Source organism: Zootoca vivipara, chromosome 8, assembly GCF_963506605.1.
Source record: "Zootoca vivipara chromosome 8, rZooViv1.1, whole genome shotgun sequence".
NCBI classification, from domain to species: domain Eukaryota; kingdom Metazoa; phylum Chordata; class Lepidosauria; order Squamata; family Lacertidae; genus Zootoca; species Zootoca vivipara.
Window position 1 is genome coordinate 10,869,403 of NC_083283.1, and position 21,964 is coordinate 10,891,366.

General features: G+C 46.2%; 1 protein-coding gene across 3 annotated transcripts in view; it reads left to right on the forward strand.

Moving 5' to 3' along the window:
* ASAP1 (ArfGAP with SH3 domain, ankyrin repeat and PH domain 1) overlaps positions 1-21,964 on the forward strand; it is a 136,299-nt gene that overhangs the window by 23,195 nt on the left and 91,140 nt on the right. For 2 of the 3 annotated variants that reach the window (XM_060277613.1, XM_060277616.1), the window contains exon 2: positions 5,223-5,309. In XM_060277613.1, the coding sequence (XP_060133596.1) occupies positions 5,251-5,309 (59 nt within the window). In that variant the 5' untranslated portion in view covers positions 5,223-5,250. Of the gene's footprint in view, positions 1-4,713; positions 4,736-5,222; positions 5,310-21,964 lie in introns of those variants that run through there. The other variant, XM_060277614.1, reaches the window with a different exon arrangement.

A 21,964-nucleotide genomic window follows, 5' to 3' on the forward strand; every position in this document is an offset into this window, starting at 1 on the left:
TTCTCAGACAGCTGGAACCACTGGGCTGACGCCTCCTCCCTCTGTAGCTGGCAGGAGTGCAGCTTATCGACTTAGGAAAGGCGGGCTGGATGGGAGCCAGCTCTCCGAGGAATCACAGTTACAGCACAAGGGAGGGAGTGCATTTCCTCACCGGAAGAGGAAGTAGCTGACGCCATCAGTCCCAGAACTAGACGAGTGGGGAAAGTCCAAGTGATAAAACAACCCCAGAAACATAAGGGTAGGAGGTTCAGTATATTCTGCAGGAGGCGGAAGCATTCTTCAGAAGAGTCAACTTGATTGTGATAGATGGTCGCTCGGAGAGAGTGGTCAGAGGCTAATTTCTTGTATGCAATAAATCTTCTGTTAATTACCTCTTGCCTGCTGTTTTCTCAAGCCGGAAGCCGGCCAGCTCCTGACAGCAGGACAACCTGCTAAGAGGTATAAGACTGAATCAGATAAGTGCTGGAGATGCAATGAGGTTGAGGGTGGACCTGTAAAAGGGCAAAAGAGTATTGGGAAATAATTTATAATGAATTGAAAAAAATGTTTAAAATCACCTTTCCAAAAAAAAAGAAGAAGAAAAAAACAGAGTCCTTTTTGTTGGGGATAATTCAGATGGAAATTCCCAGGTGTCAAAAAAGGTTATTAATGTAGGCTACTATGGAAATTGAAAACGAGCAAGGTCCCAACTAAAGAAGAATGGCAACTTAAACTGTTGGCAAGGCTGGGTGGTGCAGGGCGCTAGGGCGCAGGGCCGCCAGGGGGGTGCTGTGCGCGCGGCGCCCGACCGCCAGCCACGCTGGGAAACGGGGTGGGGATGTGGCAGAGGGAACTTCGAACTATGGCGCCGGGGCGCCAGATACGCTTAAGACGGCCCTGACTGTTGGAATATGCACAGCTTGCGGATCTAACTTATAGAATAAGAGAACAAGAAGAACATTCGTTTAAAGAGGATTGGGAAATGTTTGTTGAATACTGTATATGGGGGATAATTGTGTGCACTTGAAAACATTGGTAGCATTAAGATAAATTAAACTGTGTAAATAAATTTTGATGGAAGAACCAATGGAATACAGAATGCATAGCTGCCAAGTTATCCCTTTTTTGAAGGGATTTTCCCTTATGCTGAATAGGCTTCCTCGCGAGAAAAGGGAAAACTTGGCAGCTATGCAGAATGGTTTAGTTCAGGCATCCCCAAACTTCGGCCCTCCAGATGTTTTGGACTACAATTCCCATCTTCCCCAACCACTGGTCTTGTTAGCTAGGGATCATGGGAGTTGTAGGCCAAAACATCTGGAGGGCTGCAGTTTGGGGACGCCTGGTTTAGTTTATATAAAATATGCAGGGATTTGTTCTATGCAAAATGCACCATGGAAAGAGAAGATGGGAAGTCATTGATATTTTAAGGTTGTCTAAATGAATATTCTAAATTGTAAAACAGAAAATTTAATAAAAATTATATATATAGAACACCCAAGGACAAGACTACAACATGGCGGCAAGGCTACCAATAGCTGCCATATTGCTTCTACTATCAGGGCAATCTGTTGGGCAGCATAAACAGCAGCCAGGGCTAATGGGTTCTGTAGTGCAGCAACATCTGGAGGGCTCCAGGTTTCCTATAAATGGGTGATTCATCTAAAAGTAAGAGCTCCAGGATAACAACCTCTGAGTTTTGATTGCATAACTGAGCACTTAAATCATGCGCCCTATATTTTGAGAATAAAGTTGCAAGCCAATTAAAAGCTTCTGAACTGACGGAACGCCTTGCCTGACAGCCAATTAATTGCTTACTCATCCAATTAAAATAATTATAAGAACGGCATCGATGCAGAGGATGTCTAGAGATTAGCGGATGAAGATAATGGTTTTCTATCAGCAGAACGCAGAGAAGGCATTTGTTAGGTGGAACACCTGAGATCCATTGCCTGAACAAAGATACGTCAGTGAATTGCTTTTAATAACAGTAATAATTTCTTTAGCACCGAACACCCTTTCCCCGGGGATTTCATTAAAACTGTGTTTTAAAATCCACATGTTATAATCTATGATGAATAGATTTAACCAACTAGGGCTTTTAGTGCTGAAAGAAAGTGAAAGTCTCCACCCTTTCCCTTGAAACATACAATTATGATAATCAACGAAGATGCAGAAATATGTTCAAGTATCCTATTAGCACTGTAACCTTTCTGCAAAGAACTCAGCATGGGAGAACTTGACTTAGCCCCTTTTATCCGTACAACAACCCTGTAAAGCAAAGATTGGGAGTCTGAGGCTTTCTGTGTTCCCACATGCTCCAGTTAATTAGTTGGTTCCTGGTGTGCTGCAAACCAGAAATTTGTCATTACAACTGAGCCAGAGCAAACCATAGTTTCCAGTTCAGATGTACAGTACCATCAAACCCAGAAGTAGCTAATTCATCAGATCATGCCAGGAGAGAGTAGAACTTATTCAGCATAAGGGACGACATGAGCACAGGACTTGTTCTCGTTGTGCCAAATTACAGTCTCACATTATGAACTCTGTGGCTACCACTGCTTCCAATCTATCATCTGTAAACCTGGAAAATTCCAGTTTCATGATTGGTAAACCGTGGTTTGCTGGGCCTCAGTCATCTATGTTTCAGTAACTTTCAAGTTAGACTACTGCAATACACTCAACTGATCTTGGGACTGATTTTGAAGACCATCTGAAAGCTTTAATTAGTGGCACAATGCAGCTGCCAGACTTTTGACTGGAGCCAGATGATCAGATAACATTACAGTGATTTTGTTTCCACTTTCCCGACCACTAAATTGTTTCTTGGCTTTGTTCAAGGTATTAGTTTTGGCCTCTAAATCCATAAACAGCCTGGGACAAGAGTATCTCAAGATTGGTCTTCCTTCAAAGGAGCCTTCTCTGGCAGCTTTGTTTATCATTTGAGGTCCTGCATTGGGTCCATTCAACTTTCAGAAATATGGTGTGTCCTCAGGGCCTTTTTAGTCATGGCACCCATGCTGTGTAATAGTCTGCCAAAGGAGGCCTCCTGCTCACTTTGGACAGGCTGCAAAGACTGTTGTATTTTTAAGGCTCCTTTTGTTTCTTCCGGAGACACCAATCCTACACACCTTGCCCTGGGAATAATCTCCATTGAACACAATGGGACTTACTTTTGAGTAAACATACATGTGACACTTTTAGATTTGTCATTGGTTTTATGGGTATCTGATTTTTAGTATTCTGCATTGACTTGTTTTTTTTTTCATTTTAAAGCACTTTAAAGAAAGGTAGAGCATAAATTTGTCAGACGGAGGCAGTAAATACTGCTGCAATCATATCTGCTTACCTGGGAGTAAGGTCACTCAATAAGAACCATTGATCTCAGTAGGACTAAGTCTTCATTGAACTCAGTAAGGCACACAAAGGATTACACTGTGCATCAGGCATGGCCAAACTTGGCCCCCCAGCTGTTTTGGGACTACAACTCCCATCATCCCTAGCTAACAGGACCAGTGGTTAGGGATGATGGGAATTATAGAATCATAGAATCATAGAGTTGGAAGAGACCACAAGGGCCATCCAGTCCAACCCCCTGCCAAGCAGGAAACACCATCAACGCATTCTTGACATATGCCTGTCAAGCCTCTGCTTAAAGCCCTCCAAAGAAGGAGACTCCACCACACTCCTTGGCAGCAAATTCCACTGCCGAACAGCTCTTACTGTCAGGAAGTTCTTCCTAATGTTTAGGTGGAATCTTCTTTCTTGTAGTTTGAATCCATTGCTCCGTGTCCGCTTCTCTGGAGCAGCAGAAAACAACCTTTCACCCTCCTCTATATGACATCCTTTTATATATTTGAACATGGCTATCATATCACCCCTTAACCTTCTCTTCTCCAGGCTAAACATACCCAGCTCCCTAAGCCGTTCCTCATAAGGCATCGTTTCCAGGCCTTTAACCATTTTGTTTCCCTCCTCTGGATATGTTCCAGCTTGTCAGTATCCTTCTTGAACTGTGGTGCCCAGAACTGGACACAGTACTCCAGGTGAGGTCTGACCAGAGCAGAATACAGTGGTACTATTGTAGTCCCAAAACAGCTGGAGGGCCAAGTTTGGCCATGCCTGGTGTACATAAATGTGATTAGAAAAAAACAAAGGGAAAAGGGAGATGACACACTTGAGAGGGGACAGAGGGAGAGAGGAATGAGAGAACATGCCATGTGACCCTGCTGAGTCTTTAAAACAAGGATGGAGAACCTTAGGCCCTCCAGATATTTGTTGGACTCCAACTCCCATCATCCCTGATATTGGCCATGTCATTTTTGGCCGATGGGAGTTGTAGTTCAACAAACATCTGGAAGCCCACAAAGATTATCCATCGCTACTCTGCAACATCATGGCTTCTTTTAGAAATCCTGAGCTTCCTTTACAGAATTACAGTTCCCAGGGAGTCAGAATGATTGTCCAACTGGGCAGTCTCTAGGAGCTAAAAGCTGTGTGTACACATTTACCAGCATAAAACTCGGCTAGGTTGTTCTTTTTCTCCACTGAGAATCATAGAATCATAGAGTTGGAAGGGACCCCGAGCATCATCGCTCCAACTCCTTGCAACGCAGGAATCTTTTGCCCAATGTGGGGCTCAAACCCATGACTTTGAGACTGAAAGGCGCACGCACTACTGACCGAGCTATCCCTCAGGGTTCGAAGGTGCTTTGACAGGGGAAGCATCGAAACACAGCAGTTCATCATAAACGCCAAGGTTGATACAGTATAGATATGGATTGTGGCCAATGTCCTGGGTACGCTGCTTAACAAATCATTGGTGGGAGCAAACGGGATGCAGACTAAACAGGAGTGTGAACGCAGCTTCAGTCTTTAGTAATTCCTCAACCCGCTCGCTTCTGGGCATCATTTTTCTTCACATTTTTCTATGACTGTGAAGCGGTCATAATTTAAGCGATTGCTACCATGTTGAGAAGAAAATTGCTGTGTCAACTACAATAGAACAAGTCTAATTGTTTGCTTCAGAGTAACTTTTATGTCAAACTGCTTGGCAGCGATTTCTGTTGCAGTTGCATTCCTGGCGCTTTAGGTCCCTGTTCCTGCTTGTTCATTTATAAAAGGGGAGATTTGACAAGGGTACGTTGTATGTGTGCTTGTTTGTTTGTTTGTACTTCTTTAAATCTTCTGTTTCCTTTTAATTACTTTGCCCCTTCTTATTTTCTCTTCTTTTCTTATTTGTGTAGGTAACATTCTTGTGGTGACAGATGAGACATGAGATCTTCAGCCTCCCGGCTCTCCAGCTTTTCCTCTAGGGATTCATTATGGAACCGGTAAGAAAACAAGGGGACGGGAAAAGCCAAGCTGATTCCTCTTTTAAAAAACAACAACAACAGAACATCCCACTGGACTTGTAAAAGTGCTTTGCAGTCCTAACAAGTCTCCCTAAATCCCTGCAAATTTGTTAATTATCACACCCATTTTACAGACAGCAAGCTGAGGCATAATGAGTGGCTTGCGAACACAACCCCACTCCCCTGTAATGTGTTTTGCAGTCCAGTATGAATGAGCCAGGGACCCAGGTGGCGCTGTGGGTTAAACCACTGAGCCTAGGGCTTGCCGATCAGAAGGTCGGTGGTTCGAATCCCTGTGGTGGGGTGAGCTCCCGTTGCTTGGTCCCAGCTCCTGCCAACCTAGCAGTTCGAAAGCACGTCAAAATGCAAGTAGATAAATAGGAACTGCTACAGCGGGAAGGTAAATGGCGTTTCCATGTGCTGCTCTGGTTTGCCAGAAGCGGCTTTGTCATGCTGGCCACATGACCTGGAAGCTATACGCCGACTCCCTCGGCCAATAATGCGAGATGAGCGCGCAACCCCAGAGTCGGTCACGACTGGACCTAATGGTCAGGGGTCCCTTTACCTTTACCTTTATGAATGAGCCAAGGAAATAAATAACTATGCAACCTTTAGAAGACATCTGAAAGCAGCCCTGTATAAGGGAGTTTTTTTAAATGTTGTTTAAAAAAATGCATTTTCTTTTTCAGTTATTACAAACATCACATATCCATAACATTCATATTACATTTCCTCTTCCCACCCCTCCTGGGCTTCCCCCAACTTCTGGTTTATTTCCCCCCTGTTTCACACTGCTATTTCACACTGTTTTTGTTCTTTTTAATGTTTAATGTCTTATTACGTCTTTATATATGGCGGAAGCCACCTAGAGTGGCTGGGGCAACCCCATCCGATGAGCGGGGTATAAATATTCAAATCATTACTATCATCATCATCATTGAATAGGACGTCCCTATGTCCCTATGTTGGAGGGCACAAGTTTAATTCGCTGGTGTAAGAATGCCCCATTCATTAAACCTTTGCAAATTGTACACATTCCTTATCAGAACACAGCCAATGTGAAACATTCTTGAGAATGTCACAAGACGGAGGTTGGTCAGGCCCGTTCCCTCCTCCCCTTCCAACCTTGGAGAATGCAGAACGGCCCACCATAGCCTTAATAAGCTTTTGTGTTCATTCTCTGAATGGCGTGTGCCCACCCCGAGTCCTAATTTAAAGTCTGTTGTGTACTTTGTGAAAGTCACTTGAGCGACAACCCGCTTAGCGTGGGCGTCGCAAACCGACGCCCCCTAACAACAAACAAAAAAGAACTGTGTGGTTGTGGTGGGACTTCCTCTGGATTCAAGTGTGAACTTAGGATGTTTGAGGTTAGGGGGCCTTTAAAAGCCAAAACTGCTGCCAAATTGTAAAACCAGCACCTTCTGCCCTTAGCATCAAACCCACAAACCTTAAACCCTGTTGCCATTTGGAACAATAAAAGGAAACAATGTACCACAGAGTTAGCATACCCTCCCTGTTTCGATGGGATGTTCCTGGAATTACAGAAGCCATCCCAGTACGTTTCCGAGAACAATTCAAAGTGTTGACGCTGACCTTTAAAGCCCTAAACGGCCTCGGCCCAGTATACCTGAAGGAGCATCTCCACCCCCATTGTTCATCCCGGACACTGAGGTCCAGCTCCGAGGGCCTTCTGGCGGTTCCCTCCCTGCGAGAAGTGAGGTTACAGGAAACCAGGCAGAGGGCCTTCTCGGTAGTGGCGCCCGCCCTGTGGAACGCCCTCCATCAGATGTCAAGGAAATAAACAACTACCTGACTTTTAGAAGACATCTGAAAGCAGCCCTATTTGGGGAAGTTTTTAATGTTTGATCTTTTCTCGTCTTTTTAATATTCTGTTGGTAGTCGTCCAGAGTGGCTGGGGAAACCCAGCCAGATGGGAGGGCTATAAATAATATGTTGTTGTTGCTATCCTGGTTTCTGATTTGATCCTGAAATGCTCTGGGTTGAGTCGGTGCTTGCAGATGATCCTGGAGCTTGTAGTGGTGTCGCACTCTGGCATGAGCCAGCTGACTTGGGTGAGAGCGTGGCACTAAAAGACACACTTTTTTTGGTGCTGCGCTCTCGCATCCCGATTTTCATCCGTGGAATGCTGGAAGGTAAGGGTTCGGATCTCTGCTGGGCTGGGAAGCCAGGGGAAAATGTATCTCTGGCCAAGGGTGGGCAGCCTCAATCTGAATGCAGCCCTCTAAGCCCTGGGTTGGATTTTGGGGCTCTCCTAAGGACACACCCCTCGCTGGTAATGCTTTACACACTCCTGGAGTGTTTTGGCCTGGCTGGAAATTCCCCTTGCTTGTCAGGATGGAGGGTTAGGGAGAGGCATGGAGGTTGATGTACATACCCTCCAACATTTCTCCAATGAAAATAGGGATGCCCTATTCCATTATGTTATGATTATACCCAACCCATCTGACTGGGTTGCCCCAGCCACTCTAGGTGGCTTCCAACATATAAACACAATAACACATTAAACATTGGAGGTAGGATGGCCGTCTGTCATGGATGCTTTATCTGAGATTCCTGCCTTGCAGGGAGTTGGACTAGATGACCCTTGGGTCCCTTCCAAGTCTACGGTTCTATGATTAAAGAACTTCCTTATGCAGGGCTGCCTTCGGGTGTTTTCTAAAGGTTGTATAGTTACTTATCTCCTTGCCTCAAGGGTCACATAACTCCATCCCCCACCAGACACACACATTCTCCAGTGAAAATAGGAACATTCTGGGATCAAATCAGAAACTGGGATGGCTTCTGTAAATCTGGGACTGTCCCTGGAAAATAGGTGGACTTGGAGGGTCTGGATGTTGAACCAGCTCACTCTGCTAATGGGAGGTGTGGCCTGGCATAGCCAGCCCAAACCACAACTTGCAAACCCAGTTCATGCTATGAGTTTTATTCTAGTCCATCAGCTGATCACAAATTATTGCCTATCAGTGCAGACACCACACCAAAAGTATCGCTTTACCTTGCTTGGACGCGAGGTCTGAGCTAATCCATCGCATTTGGTCCTCAAGAAGTGACTCTCCTCCCGTTGGGGGTCCTGAAGCAGCAATCTTTTATATCAAAGCAAACAAACAAGGCCATTAATTGGCATTTCGTTGCTTGGGGTGTATGATCTGGATACTTTCCCGGATACAGATGGGCGATGAATGAGACTGAAAATATTGAAATATTTGCAATATGGCTTGATGAGCTGTCGTGGTTGTTTTTCCTGCACAATCCTCATATACCAGCTGCTTTTCAGCCTGCCAATTATTGCAATATCTTCGGTGGCTCCTCGTGTTGAACAGTAAGACATTAATAGCTCTCTCTCTCTCTCTCTCTCTCTCTCTTAATTAAAAAGAGTGAGCTGCCTAGGCTTGGGAGAATGTTACTTAAGATATTCATTAACTAATCCCCCGTGTTAACATAGGTACTCTTGATAGTTCCTCCAAAACCTTGGTACGGATATTCATAGAAGCAGCTGTGGGGAACCTTTTGTCTGAACTACGGCACCCGTCATTCCTGGTCATTGGCCATACTTGCTAGAGCTGATGGGAGTTGTAGTTCAGCAAACACCTGCAGGGCCAAAGGCCTGGTACCTGGTAGGAGGAAGGAATTCATAGAATCATAGAGTTGGAAGGGATCCCCAGGGTCTTCTAATCCAACTCCCGGCAATGCAGGAATATGGAGCTGTCCCACAGGGAGATCGAACCTGCAACCTTGGCGCTATCAGCACCACACTCTAACCAACTGAGTTATCTCCACCATATTGTATATAGTTGCGTTGTGTGTGTGTGTGTTTTCTTGCATGAGTGGAATACTGTGGTGCCTCGCTAGACGAATTTAATTCGTTCCACGGGTCTTTTCTTATAACGAAAAATTCGTCTAGCGAATCCCATAGGAATGCATTGATTTTTTTCCCCATTTGTTGTTGTTTAGTCGTTTAGTCTTGTCCGACTCTTCGTGACCCCATGGACCATAACACGCCAGGCACTCCTATCTTGCACTGCCTCCCGCAGTTTGGTCAAACTCATGTTCGTAGCTTCGAGAACACTGTCCAACCATCTTGTCCTCTGACGTCCCCTTCTCCTAGTGCCCTCAATCTTTCCCAACATCAGGGTCTTTTTTTTACATAGGAACGCATTAATTGAATTTCAGTGCATTCCTATGGGAAACCGTGATTCGCTAGACGAATTTTTCATAAAACGAATTCGTCCAGCGAGGCAACCTCCGCTCGAAAAATCCTTTCATTAAGCGGAAATTTCGTTAAGCAGGGCATTCATTAAGCGAGGCACCACTGTAGCAGCACTCGATACAACCCATAATCTGGCAACACTGCCTGCCCGTCCTCCCCGCATTTCCTCTTATCAACAAGGGTTATTTCGTGCATTACAGTCTCACCATGCACCATGACAGTTGCTATTATTGCTGCTCCCTCTATTACTGATCATCATCATTATTATTATTCCCTTTCCACTGCCCAAGGCCCTTGGAGACAAGGAGCTGAAAACTCGCCCTGCACCGTTCCATCTTTTCCTTCCCCAAGCACATTCCCTCTTCCCCGATGTTCCGGCATTTGTTTCCGATTTGCTGTGCTCTCGGTTTCTTTTCCGGATACCGAGGTTCCAAAGCACCAGCCTTACTGCTGATTGTTCTCCCCGCGAGGCTGGCATGCCACAATGCGTTTGTCAGCGGGACTCGCTCTCGCGTGACAACATCAAAACACAAAGGCAGAACTGAATCAGCAGATCAGTCAGCTTTATCGCATGCAGTTGGGAGCTTGACTTCCTTTCTCGGGTCGCTTGTTGTTGTTGGGTTCCTTGTTGTTGCTTTTTGTCGCTGACATTCTTTCGAGGCAGCTTGTGGAGAGCGGTCCATGGAACAACACTTACTGTCAGAAATTTCTTCCTAATAATAATATTAATTTATATTAATAATAATAATAATAATAATAATAATAATTTATTATTTATACCCCGCCCATTGGCCGGGTTCCCCCAGCCACTCTGGGCGGCTCCCAACAAAACACTAAAATACAGAAATCCATCAAAGATTAAAAGCTTCCCTAAAAAGGGCTGCCTTGAGATGCCTTCTAAAGGTCTGGTAATTGTTGTTCTCTTTGACCTCTAGTCTTGGGAGGGCTTTCCACAGGGTGGGTGCCACTACCGAGAAGGCCCTCTGCCTGGTTCCCTGTAACTTGGCTTCTCGTAGTGAGGGAACCGCCAGCAGGCCCTCGGCACTGGACCTCAGTGTCCGGGCAGAACGATGGGGGTGGAGACGCTCCTTCAGGTATACTGGACCGAGGCCGTTTAGGGCTTTAAAGCTCAACACCAACACTTTGAATTGTGCTCGGAAACATACTGGGAGCCAATGTAGGTCTTTCAGGACCGGTGTTATGTGGTCTCGGCAGCCACTCCCAGTCACCAGTCTAGCTGCCGCATTCTAGATTAGTTGTAGTTTCCGGGTCACGTTCAAAGGTAGCCCCAAGTAGAGTGCATTGCAGTAGTCCAAGTGGGAAATAACCAGAGCATGCACCACTCTGGCGAGACAGTCTGTGGGCAGGTAGGGTCTCAGCCTGATGAAGCTGTTAGACAGCTGCCCTGGACACAGAATTCACCTGCTCCTCCATGGACAGCTGTGAGTCCAAAATGACTCCCAGGCTGCACACCTGGTCCTTCAGGGGCACAGTTACCCCATTCAGGACCACCCCTCCCTGCTCACCCCCTGTCCCTCCAAAACAGTACTTCTGTCTTGTCAGGATTCAACCTCAATCTGTTAGATATGTGACGATGGCTCAGCCTGCCTTCCTTCTTGCACCTTTGCTCCTTGCAGATTCTGCCCTTCCTCGGCCCTCTGACTCAGAGACTACTACCCTAGAGCCTCTCGTCACCCGCCAGCAGCTGTATAGCGAGGAGACACCGCCCCCACCCTCAAAGTGGCATTTTAAAGGGTTAGCATTAGCGAAATGTCATCTATCATGGGGGAAACAATGGCCTCCTTCTACAGACCTCCTCCGTTGCGTTCACGTTAAATGGGTCTTTCATTCATGGTCCCGCTTTACGACTCGAACACTCCCAATTTGGCACTTTGCAGTTTCCAAAATAGTTTCCCTGTTTCCCCGCATCTGATTGTTAAGTCCCCAACCCCAACCCCCCACTCCCTGTTCCACCACCTCGGCTCGCCCCCACCACTTCCCCATCCCCTGCAGATCAGAGCTTTAAATATCAAATCAGCTGGTGGGTGTATCTAAAATAAGCACACACTGAGGAAAAAGAAAGTTGGGGGTGTTGTTTCTGTGGCTCATGCCGAGGCACGGCACATTTCCTACAAACACATGGCAGGCACAGAGAGCGCTAAGCCAACGGGGGTGTCACACGTTAGTGTAGGGGTAGGTCGCAGGCTGCCCGAGGGCTGTTCGTGGGTTAATTTCAAGCAGGTGGGGGGACAGGGGGAGAGGAGGGAGGGAGGAGGGTGGAAATATTTTGGGGGGAGGAAGCCAAAACAGATGGAAGGGTGGAAAGATGCATGGAGGAAAGCCCCCTGCAAGGAACCAGCTAGCACCTCTGGGCAAGAATAATCTGTCCTTATCCTTGCCATCCCACAGGGTAGAAATGAAGAGGAGGGGAGAGAGAGAAGAGGCTGGCTGAAAGAACAGGGTGGCAGGAAAAAGTGGGGAGCCCTATTTGGTTTTGACTCTTTTCTGGCGTACTGTCAACATGTGTAAACCCTCTGAGTGCCTCTATTTTCCAGGGACAGTTCCGAATTTACAGAAGCCATCCTGGTTTTTGATTTGATCCCAGAATCAGGGACATAGCTAGCTGCTCTGGCACCCAGAGCAGTGGGGGCGGAGTGAGCTACCTCACCCATTTCCTCCTGAGCCCCTGACCATTCCCTGCTGCTAGAGATTAGCACAGTATGTTCCATATAGCCTGCCATAAAGGGACCCCTGACCATTAGGTCCAGTCGCGAACGACTCTGGGGTTGCAGCGCTCCTTTCGCTTTACTGGCCGAGGAAGCCGGCGTACAGCTTCCGGGTCATGTGGTCAGCATGATTAAGCCACTTCTGGTGAACCAGAGCAGCGCACGGAAACACCGTTTACATACCCGCCGGACCGGTACCTATTTATCTACTTGCACTTTGATGTGCTTTCGAACTGCTAGGTGGGCAGGAGCTGGGACCAAGCAACGGGAGCTCGCCCCGTCGCGGGGATTCGAACTGCCGACCTTCCGATCGGCAAGCCCTAGGCTCTGTGGTTTAACCCACAGTGCCACCCGTGTCCGATAGCCTGCCATGTACACCCTAAACTAGGCTACCTGCTAAGCTCAGGTACAATGGAGGAAGGTATACCATTGCCTGTAGCAAAGAAAGATTCAGCTGCCAGTCCATTTGGATTCTGAGCACGGAATGGGGAGGGGCCATCTTGCCCTTTGCCTCAGGCAGAAAAATGTATTGGGCTGGCCCTAGCTCTATCAGCTGGAAAATTATGTTGCTGGAATCTGAATTTCAAGCAGCTGTAGATGCACTGTGTGTACGCTGCCTTGAGAGCAGCTATTTCAAGAGCTGCATTTTTTTAACGTTCCATAAACAAAGAAATAAATGGGACCTCCCTGCACGCCGGCTGCTTGTCAAAATAACGGGCATTATTTAGAAGGCAAAGAAGAATCATTTGAGGTGAAGGGGAAGGAGCCTTTTACTTGTCTAGAAGCCTCCTACATATTATGCTCCAAAGGAAACGCTTGCAAAGATTTGCCTAGAATACCCAAATGTTAAAAGTCTGTGCAGGAAGTCATTTCGCAACGTATTTCTTCGAAGTGAATGAGCGCTGATGTCAATATTTGGTTTTGGCTTTAATAGTTAGCATTGGGTTGGCTTTTGCTCAGCAAGTAAGTTGCAGGTTTGAAAAAAGCCAACATGCTGTATTAATTTACAATTTTTTACATTTTATTTGGGTCATTGCACAAGATTCAGCTCATTGGACAGGCTGGTACACAGAAAGTGAAGTGTCATATTGTTTAGGATAGAGTAGTCTTCCACATTGAACGGAACTGGCAAAGACGTCTTTAGTAACTCACAGAGAGTGTGCCTCTCCTCTCGTGTCAGGGTTCAGCCCTGCCAAGGCCTGGAACCTGACACCTCCTTAAAGGGGGAACTGAAGAAACGCGCAAGCTCCACCAATCTCCAAATTGCCAGGGACCCCAAAGAGCAGTTGGATCTGACTATTGCTGATGCAGCCAGGACTGAGATCCTCATGCCAGCTGCCTGCTGAGCTCTCAGACCTACCCCTGGACCACAGGAGCAGAGGGTGGCCAGCCAGGCAGGAGTTTCAGGGCTGCCACTGAAGTGTCCATGATGTGGGAATGTTAAGGATTGTAGGAAAGGATACTACTATATATTGAATAAATATTACCCTTTCTTCACTCACACTAGTGAGTGATGTAGCAGAGCAAATTCCCCTCAATATAGCTGGAAGGATAGGACAGATCGTGAAGCTGAGGCTCCAATACTTTGGCCACCTCATGAGAAGAGAAGACTCCCTGGAAAAGACCCTGATGTTGGGAAAGATTGAGGGCACTAGGAGAAGGGGACGACAGAGGACGAGATGGTTGGACAGTGTTCTCGAAGCTACGAACATGAGTTTGACCAAACTGCAGGAGGCAGTGGAAGACAGGAGTGCCTGGCGTGCTATGGTCCATGGCGTCACGAAGAGTCGGACACGACTAAACGACTAAACAACAACAACAACAAAGTTTGCAGATTCTTCTTAATCTCTTGTTGTTGTTGTTTAGTCGTTTAGTCGTGTCCGACTCTTCGTGACCCCATGGACCAGAGCACGCCAGGCACTCCTGTCTTGCACTGCCTCCCGCAGTTTGGTCAAACTCATGTTCGTAGCTTCGAGAACACTGTCCAACCATCTCGTCCTCTGTCGTCCCCTTCTCCTAGTGCCCTCAATCTTTCCCAACATCAGGGTCCTTTCCAAGGATTCTTCTCTTCTCATGAGGTGGCCAAAGTATTGGAGCCTCAGCTTCACGATCTGTCCTTCCAGGGAGCACTCAGGGCTGATTTCCTTCAGAATGGATAGGTTTAATCTTCTTGCAGTCCATGGGACTCTCAAGAGTCTCCTCCAGCACCATAATTCAAAAGCATCAATTCTTCGGCGATCAGCCTTCTTTATGGTCCAGCTCTCACTTCCATACATCACTACTGGGAAAACCATAGCTTTAACTATGCGGACCTTTGTCGGCAAGGTGATGTCTCTGCTTTTTAAGATGCTGTCTAGGTTTGTCATTGCTTTTCTCCCAAGAAAATCTCTTAGTTAAGTTTATTTCCTGGTGTCCCCTTTGATCCCTCTTAAAAGAATAAAGTCACAAGAGTCTTACTGAGTAAGGTAACAAAAAATTTACTCACATTTCAGTTCACGATATGATCCCTGACAGGCAGGCTTTTATTAGTACAGTAGTTACATAATAAACACCTCTCTGGATCAGAGCCTGGCTGAGCGCCGGAAATGTGGGGAACCTCCAACTTTTATAGATGCTCCAAGTCTGAGATGCTTCGTTACTGAAGCAACAATCTCCAGTTTTCCTGAATGCGGGGCATGGATACCACGACTCGCAAAGGCAAAATCAACCAAGCCATCCAAATTTGCATGATTATGTGGGCTGAAGAACTGCAGTTCCCTGGGGCTGGATTTTTAAAATAAATCTTTGCTAGAAACCTATTAGTCTTGCAAATGTGGGAAGGAGAGTGGGTTTTTTTTTTTTTTTGCACAGCTCAGGTGACTGGGGGAGGAAGAAGACAAAGATGAAGAGGGAGACAAAGATGAAGAGGTTTGGTGATGCCAAACATGAAGTACCTCGTTTTTTCAAGACAGATCTATGCCCAATTCTTCAACAGGGCAAACGTAGCAAAGAGGTGGGGCACAGCACATTCGCATGTCAAGTATTTAGCCATGCCAGATAATTTTTAAAAAATCAACCCCCTTTTCACCTTCATTTGCAAAAAAAAATTAAAAATCAGGGATTAGAGGGATTATGGGAGGAAGCCACAGCGGGACTTGATCTACTTTCATGCAGAAATTCCCTTAATCTCAGGGTTGTGGGTTTGAGCCCCACGTTGGGCAAAAGATTCCTCCATTGCAGGGGGTTGGACTGGATGACCCTTGGGGTACCTTCCAACTCAACAATTCTATGATCTGCAGTTAAAGGGACTGGGCAGCAGGTAGTGGGAGAGACCTCCACCTGTCAACTCAGAGTTGACAACGCTGGGTTTTAAAAAATGAATGGCTTGGTATAAGGCAGGCTCCTTTGTTTCCCTGGAAGAGGAATATGGAGAGCAAAGCAATGAGGTCTCCAGTGTATAGCTGATTAATTGATTAATCAATTAAACACAGGAAACTGCATCACACCGAATTAGACCATTACTCCATCTAGTTTTACATTGTGAACACTTGACTGGCAGAAGCTCTCCAGGGTTTCAGGCAGAGAGAGGACATTTGCAGCCGGACCTGGAGGCCTTCTGCATTCTCCCACAGAGCTGCAGTTCTTCTTGTAGCTGATATTCACGAATCGCTGGATTTTTAAGCAGAATTAAAGCCTATGCATGGAAAATGGGATAGGGGACAAATTTGGTTCACTTTGCCTATTAATCTGAACCTACCCAATTCACACTTTCTCAAACCATAGGTGCAACACAGGGGTATTTTGTTTTGTTTTTTGCAAATTCATACTTCTCCAAATTTCACAATGCAGTTCACCAACCATAATAATATGCACAAAAATGGATATATTAGTGGAAATAACATCCAAAAATGCATTATATTAAAGGAAATTGCTTAAGGCTGGTAAAAATGAGAAATGGAGAGAAATTGAACCGGACAGATTCATCCATCTCTAGAGGGAAGAAAAGTGCAATTACCCAAAACAGGTTTCATCTCGTCATGGCAACAGGGGAATGTCCTGCTGGGCTATTGATTGCTTGACCTGCATGAAATGAAATGGATGGGCCCAGCTGGGTCCAAATGAGCAAGTGAATTACAGTCCCTTCTCATCCGCCTAAGATTGACATTAATGAATATGACCACCAAGTGCTAATTTCTTCTGTCTTCTACTCTCAGAGTGGAGATGTGCAATAGGGTCAAAAGGACATTTCAAGAAGAAATGTCCCCCAAATATATCTCAATATCTCCCACAAGCTGCTTGTCTTTTTTATTTCCATTGCATATGACCAACCAAGTGCCTACTAGGAGTCTGATAGAGTGTAAAGAGTGTAAAATTGTCCTACACAATCTTGCAACAGACCTGTCTGCTTCCCACTCCATCCTGGTGGTGAAAACTGGAATTCATAAAGCCATTTTCTGAGTACACCAGGAATAGGAACTCTGGATGTTTTTGGACTGCAACTCCCACCAGTGTCATAGCATGGGGGCTGCAATCTCCTGTGTGATGTGGACCTCGTTAGGGAGTTGAATGCAGATGCATACTCTGTCTGTTCACCTCCGCCCCGGCCCCAGGTGCTGGCAACCCACACTATGCCACTGCGTCTCCCATCAGCCAGCATAGCCAATGGACATTGGTTGAAGAGCAGGTTAGCTTTTAGTGGAGATGCACATGGAAGCCAAAGTCTATTTTGGCCCATGGAGGGAGGGATGGCAAAAAAGTAATTAAAATAAGTAAAACAACATAAAAACAAATCTATTAAAATATGTAGAATAAAAACAGCAGATCACTATGAAAGCTCTTTCCTTAAAAACAAACAGTTCCCAAAGGCCTGTTGGAATAAAACAGTCTTCACCCACCAGTGGAAGAACAGCAAGGAGGGAGACAGTCTAGCTTCTTTAGAGAGGGAGTTCTAAAGTCTGGGGCAGCCACCAAGAAGGCCCTCTCCTGTGTCCCTACCAAGGGTACCTGTGAGGGTGTTGGAACTGAAAAAAGAACCTCCCTTCAAAATCTCAGATCCCAGGCAGGTTCATATGAGAGAATATGGTCCTTCAGATAGCCTGGGTCTCTAGAATTTAATACATCCTCTCTCACACACAAGAAACCCTGTTAGTGGAGGCGGACGCTTGCAAAATGTGTTTCTATAACACCACACAGCAGCTTTGCTTCAAAACTCTCCCCCAGACAAAGTGTGTTGAGAGTTACTACCTGAAGCTTATGTGAGAAGGCAAATAGAGGTTTGAAAAGCTAGCATCAAAGTGAGTATATTCTGTTACCACTCAACACAAAATTGATATGCAAATGCATGCATGCAGTCAAATACATTAGGTGCGCAGTGAATCATTTCTAGCCCACCTCACTCTAAGGGCAAGTTACAACAGAGAAATAAAACATGCAATGAAATCACTCCCTGTCCTAATTTTAGTTACTCTGAAATTAGCTCTGCTCATTTCAGTGGAAGCTACTACCAGGAAAGATTCTGAGAACTACCGGGTTTTTGCACAGATGATAAAGAATGGAGGGGGAATCTGTGGACTCCCAACTCCCATCAGCTCCGGCCAGCATGGCAAATGCTTCGGGATGATGGGAGTCGTAGTCCAACAACATCCGGAGGGCAGTAGATTCCCCACATCTGGGCTAAAATCAGCGACAGTGACAAAGTAACCTGCGGGATCAACAGCTGAATATTGGGAAGCAGCACAGATAAGGAGAGATCCTCAGGTGCGGCATCATAATTTGAGAATTTGGTTGGTAGAACGTTAAGGGTTTAGAGGAGAGTGGTAAAGGAGATACGGTAGATTTATTCCTCCCTGCAGGCGGGCCCTTCATTTTGGCCAGGAGCCTGATTTGGCTACCTGCCGTACACCTGATGTCCTATATGAAGTCAGGTGTAAGACAGGTAAAGACGCAACTAGAATGAAGTGCTTTTTGCAGGCACCGCTGACCCATCCTGTATACACTGCAACCATCAGCTGATTGCTGGGGCTTGCAACGTGCCACACCGAGAGCTAGGCAAGTGATAAGCTGATATTCGGGCCTTCTAACTGTTCAAAAGTCAGTGGGTGGGTGCGCATGACTAGAGAGATTTCACAGACACTAAGAACACATGGTTTGAGTGACTAATCTCTGAAATATTTTGAACGTGGCCACCCATGACTTATCTGCAGTATTGCACAACTGAAATAGTTGAACCTCCTAAAGTCTTTTCCATCGGTCGACCCTATTTTCTTGATTCCTAGAAAACATTAATGAGAGCCTTTGGCTTCCCTAAACTGCCAAAGTACAGTACACTCCAAAGTTACTTAGAAAAATAATTAGGAACTATGTTGTTTCCTAAGAACTTATGAAGACTGTTGCTAGATTTGACCAAATGCCTGTCTAGTCTAGAATCCTGGTTTTTACACCGGCCGGCAGGAGACCTATGGGATGTCTTGAAGCAGGATATGAGGTCAACAGCTCTCTTATACTAAGGTATTTAGTGGCCCGTCTGAAAACACTCTATGGCTGTGTATGTACTCCCATATATTCTGCAACCAGTGGTGAGCAACAAGCCTTTTCTATCCAGTCATTTCTTGGAAAGACTGGGTTTCCGCCAAACCAGCTTCAATCCAAAATGAGGAAAAGAACACCCTAGCTGTGTTTAAGTTGGTAATGTGCTCACAGCCAGTGTGCGATGTGGTTGTTGGGGAAATATAGGAGTGGACAGCTCTGCAGGTTGGGCTCATGAAGGGACACGGGTGGCACTGTGGTCTAAACTACTGAGCCTCTTGGGGTTGCCGATCGGAAGATCGGCTGTTCAAATCCCTGCAACAGGGTGAGCTCTGTCCCAGCTCCTGCCAACCTAGCAGTTCAAAAGCACGCCAGTGCAAGTAGATAAATAGGTACCACTGTGGTGGAAAGGTAAATGGTGTTTCCATGCGCTCTGGTTTCCGTCATGGTGTTCTTTTGCACCAGAAGCAGTGCACATGACCCAGATAGCTGTCTGTGGACAATAGCCGGCTCCCTCGGCCTGAAAGCGAGATGAGCGCTGCAACCCCATAGTCGCCTTTGACTGGACTTTACAGTCCGGGCTCCTTTACCTTTTTCCTTTACTTAGGTTGGGCTAGTATTGCAAGTCAGAGCATCAGGAGAATTTTTCCAGAAGATTTAAGTGGAATCTAGGTGGGAAGATTTTAAGCACCTTCCTGTCTCACTGGTCCCCAACAGCACAAAAGAGCTTGATGGACTTGCAATTGCATGAAACCCTTAATCTCGGGATTGTGGGTTCTAGCCCCATGGTGGGCCAAAAAGATTCCTGCATTGCAGGGGGTTGGACTAGCTGACTCTCGTGGTCCCTTGCAGCTCCTCAGTTCTATGACTCTGTGACTGCCCAGTGTATTGTAGGTCTCACATGCTCTTCCAGGTATATGGGAACCAAGGATTGGCATGAACGTCAAGTGTGTTCCATGCGCAGCCTTCCTCCTGCGGCTTCATCCTGCGCACTTAGCACCACCCACAGAGCCTTAGCTGAAACTCTGCTCTCCCACCTCCTGCAGTCGGCTTTTATGTCCAGTGTCAGAATCCCACCCTTCGAGAAGTCAGGGAGGCAATACACATGACCCAGATAGCTGTCTGTGGACAATAGCCGGCTCCCTCGGCCTGAAAGCGAGATGAGCGCTGCAACCCCATAGTCGCCTTTGACTGGACTTTACAGTCCGGGCTCCTTTACCTTTTTCCTTTACTTAGGTTGGGCAGGATGAAGCCGCAGGAGGAAGGCTGCGCATGGAACACACTTGACGTTCATGCCAATCCTTGGTTCCCATATACCTGGAAGAGCATGTGTCTTGGGTCCTAGCTTCCTTCCTATTTTCTAATTTCCATGGGGTGGATTCTGCTTGCTATCTCTCTCTCTAGCTTTCTGTCTATCTGCTTTGTATCCCACCTTCCTTGGTTCTCTTCCTCTCCATTTTGTTCGCACAACAATAACCCTGTGAAGTAGATTAGGCTGAGATGCTGTGACCGGCTCAAGGCCACCCACTGGGCTGTGCAGGGATTTGAACCCTGGTCTCCCAGGTCCTAGCCTAGCTCTCTCCCCAATATGCCACACGGGTGCTTTAGAACTAATCACTAGAAAAACCAGTAAGAACCAGTGCCTTGCGGAAGTATTTAATGTGGATAACTAAAATGGAAGCTTCCACACACCCCTCTATTTTCTTTAAGTTGCAAAAATACCGTGGACTTTGCGCGTTGACTATTAATTGAGCTCCCTTTACAGCGGTGTGTTTCTGGCGGCGGCGGCTGGCACTTACAATGCGTGGAAAACCTCTCTTCAGTTATCACACTTGATTCCCTCCCTATGTTTAGGTCCATTTAAACCAATGGGGGGAATGAAATGAGATCGAAATCTTGACTGCTCTGCACAGGGAGGCCAAGAAACAATGATATATATTTGCATTCACGCAGGCACATCTAAAGCTCGCATGTGAAATACAGAATGCTGACAAAGGCTCAGCCTGCATCGTACTTAGCAGGCATTGTTGCGCTGAGTTTTTGCATCTTGGAGGAAGCTGCGGTGATAGATGCTACAGAAATCACTACTGTCCTAACTGGTTCAAAAATAAATGTGTCACTTTCTGTTTTTTTGATGGAAAGTTAATAAATGGTGTCAGCTCTACCCCACAGCACGTTTCAGAGCTTGTCCTGGTGACTGTGTCACATTTTGCATTTTAAAAGTTCAAAGGACTTGGCGTGCATTTATTTCAATAGCTCTCTTTCAGTCCTTATGATATAACCCAGCAAGGTGAGGCAGTATTATCACCACTGTATTGAAGACTGGGGGAAGATAGGGTGGGATTCTGGCTACATCCGCATCAGAGTTGGCCCTTCCATAAGGCAGCTGCCTCAGGCGGCACATTCTGAGCGGCAGGCAGTGGCTAGAAATGTGTGCTATGTGCTCTGCCCATAAGCTAGTTCCAGAGAAGCGGACACGGAGCAATGGATTCAAACTACAAGAAAGAAGATTCCACCTAAACATTAGGAAGAACTTCCTGACAGTAAGAGCTGTTCGGCAGTGGAATATGCTACCAAGGAGTGTGGTGGAATCTCCTTCTTTGGAGGTCTTTAAGCAGAGGCTTGACAGGCATATGTCAAGAATGCTTTGATGGTGTTTCCTGCTTGGCAGGGGGTTGGACTGTATGGCCCTTGTGGTCTCTTCTAACTCTATGATTGATTCTATGATTCTAGTTTGCTGCACCAGGGTGCAATGGAGTACTCTGTTCCATCACAAGCATGGAAGCATGATTGAACTACCAGTCTAGCCAGATTTTGTGCACAGGATGGGGGATGCCATATCTTGTCCTTTGCCTCAGGCAGAAAAATGGCCCGGGACACTCCTGATCAACCCTCTTAAGTACTCTGATACCACTTTAATCAGTCATGGCTTCCCCAAGAGAATCCTGGGAACTGTAGTTTGTTAAGCGTGCTGACCTCACAGACCCAGGAGACTCCATGGTTGTTAAAGTGGCATAAGAGTGCCTTAACTTTATGGTGTGGCTGCAACCTGAGATAGAATGGCTTATGACGGGATGATGGGAACTTATTTATTACATTTATAACCCACCTTTGCATCCAAGGAGCTGAAGTTGACATACGTACTTCTCCTCCTCATTTTATCCACACAACAACCT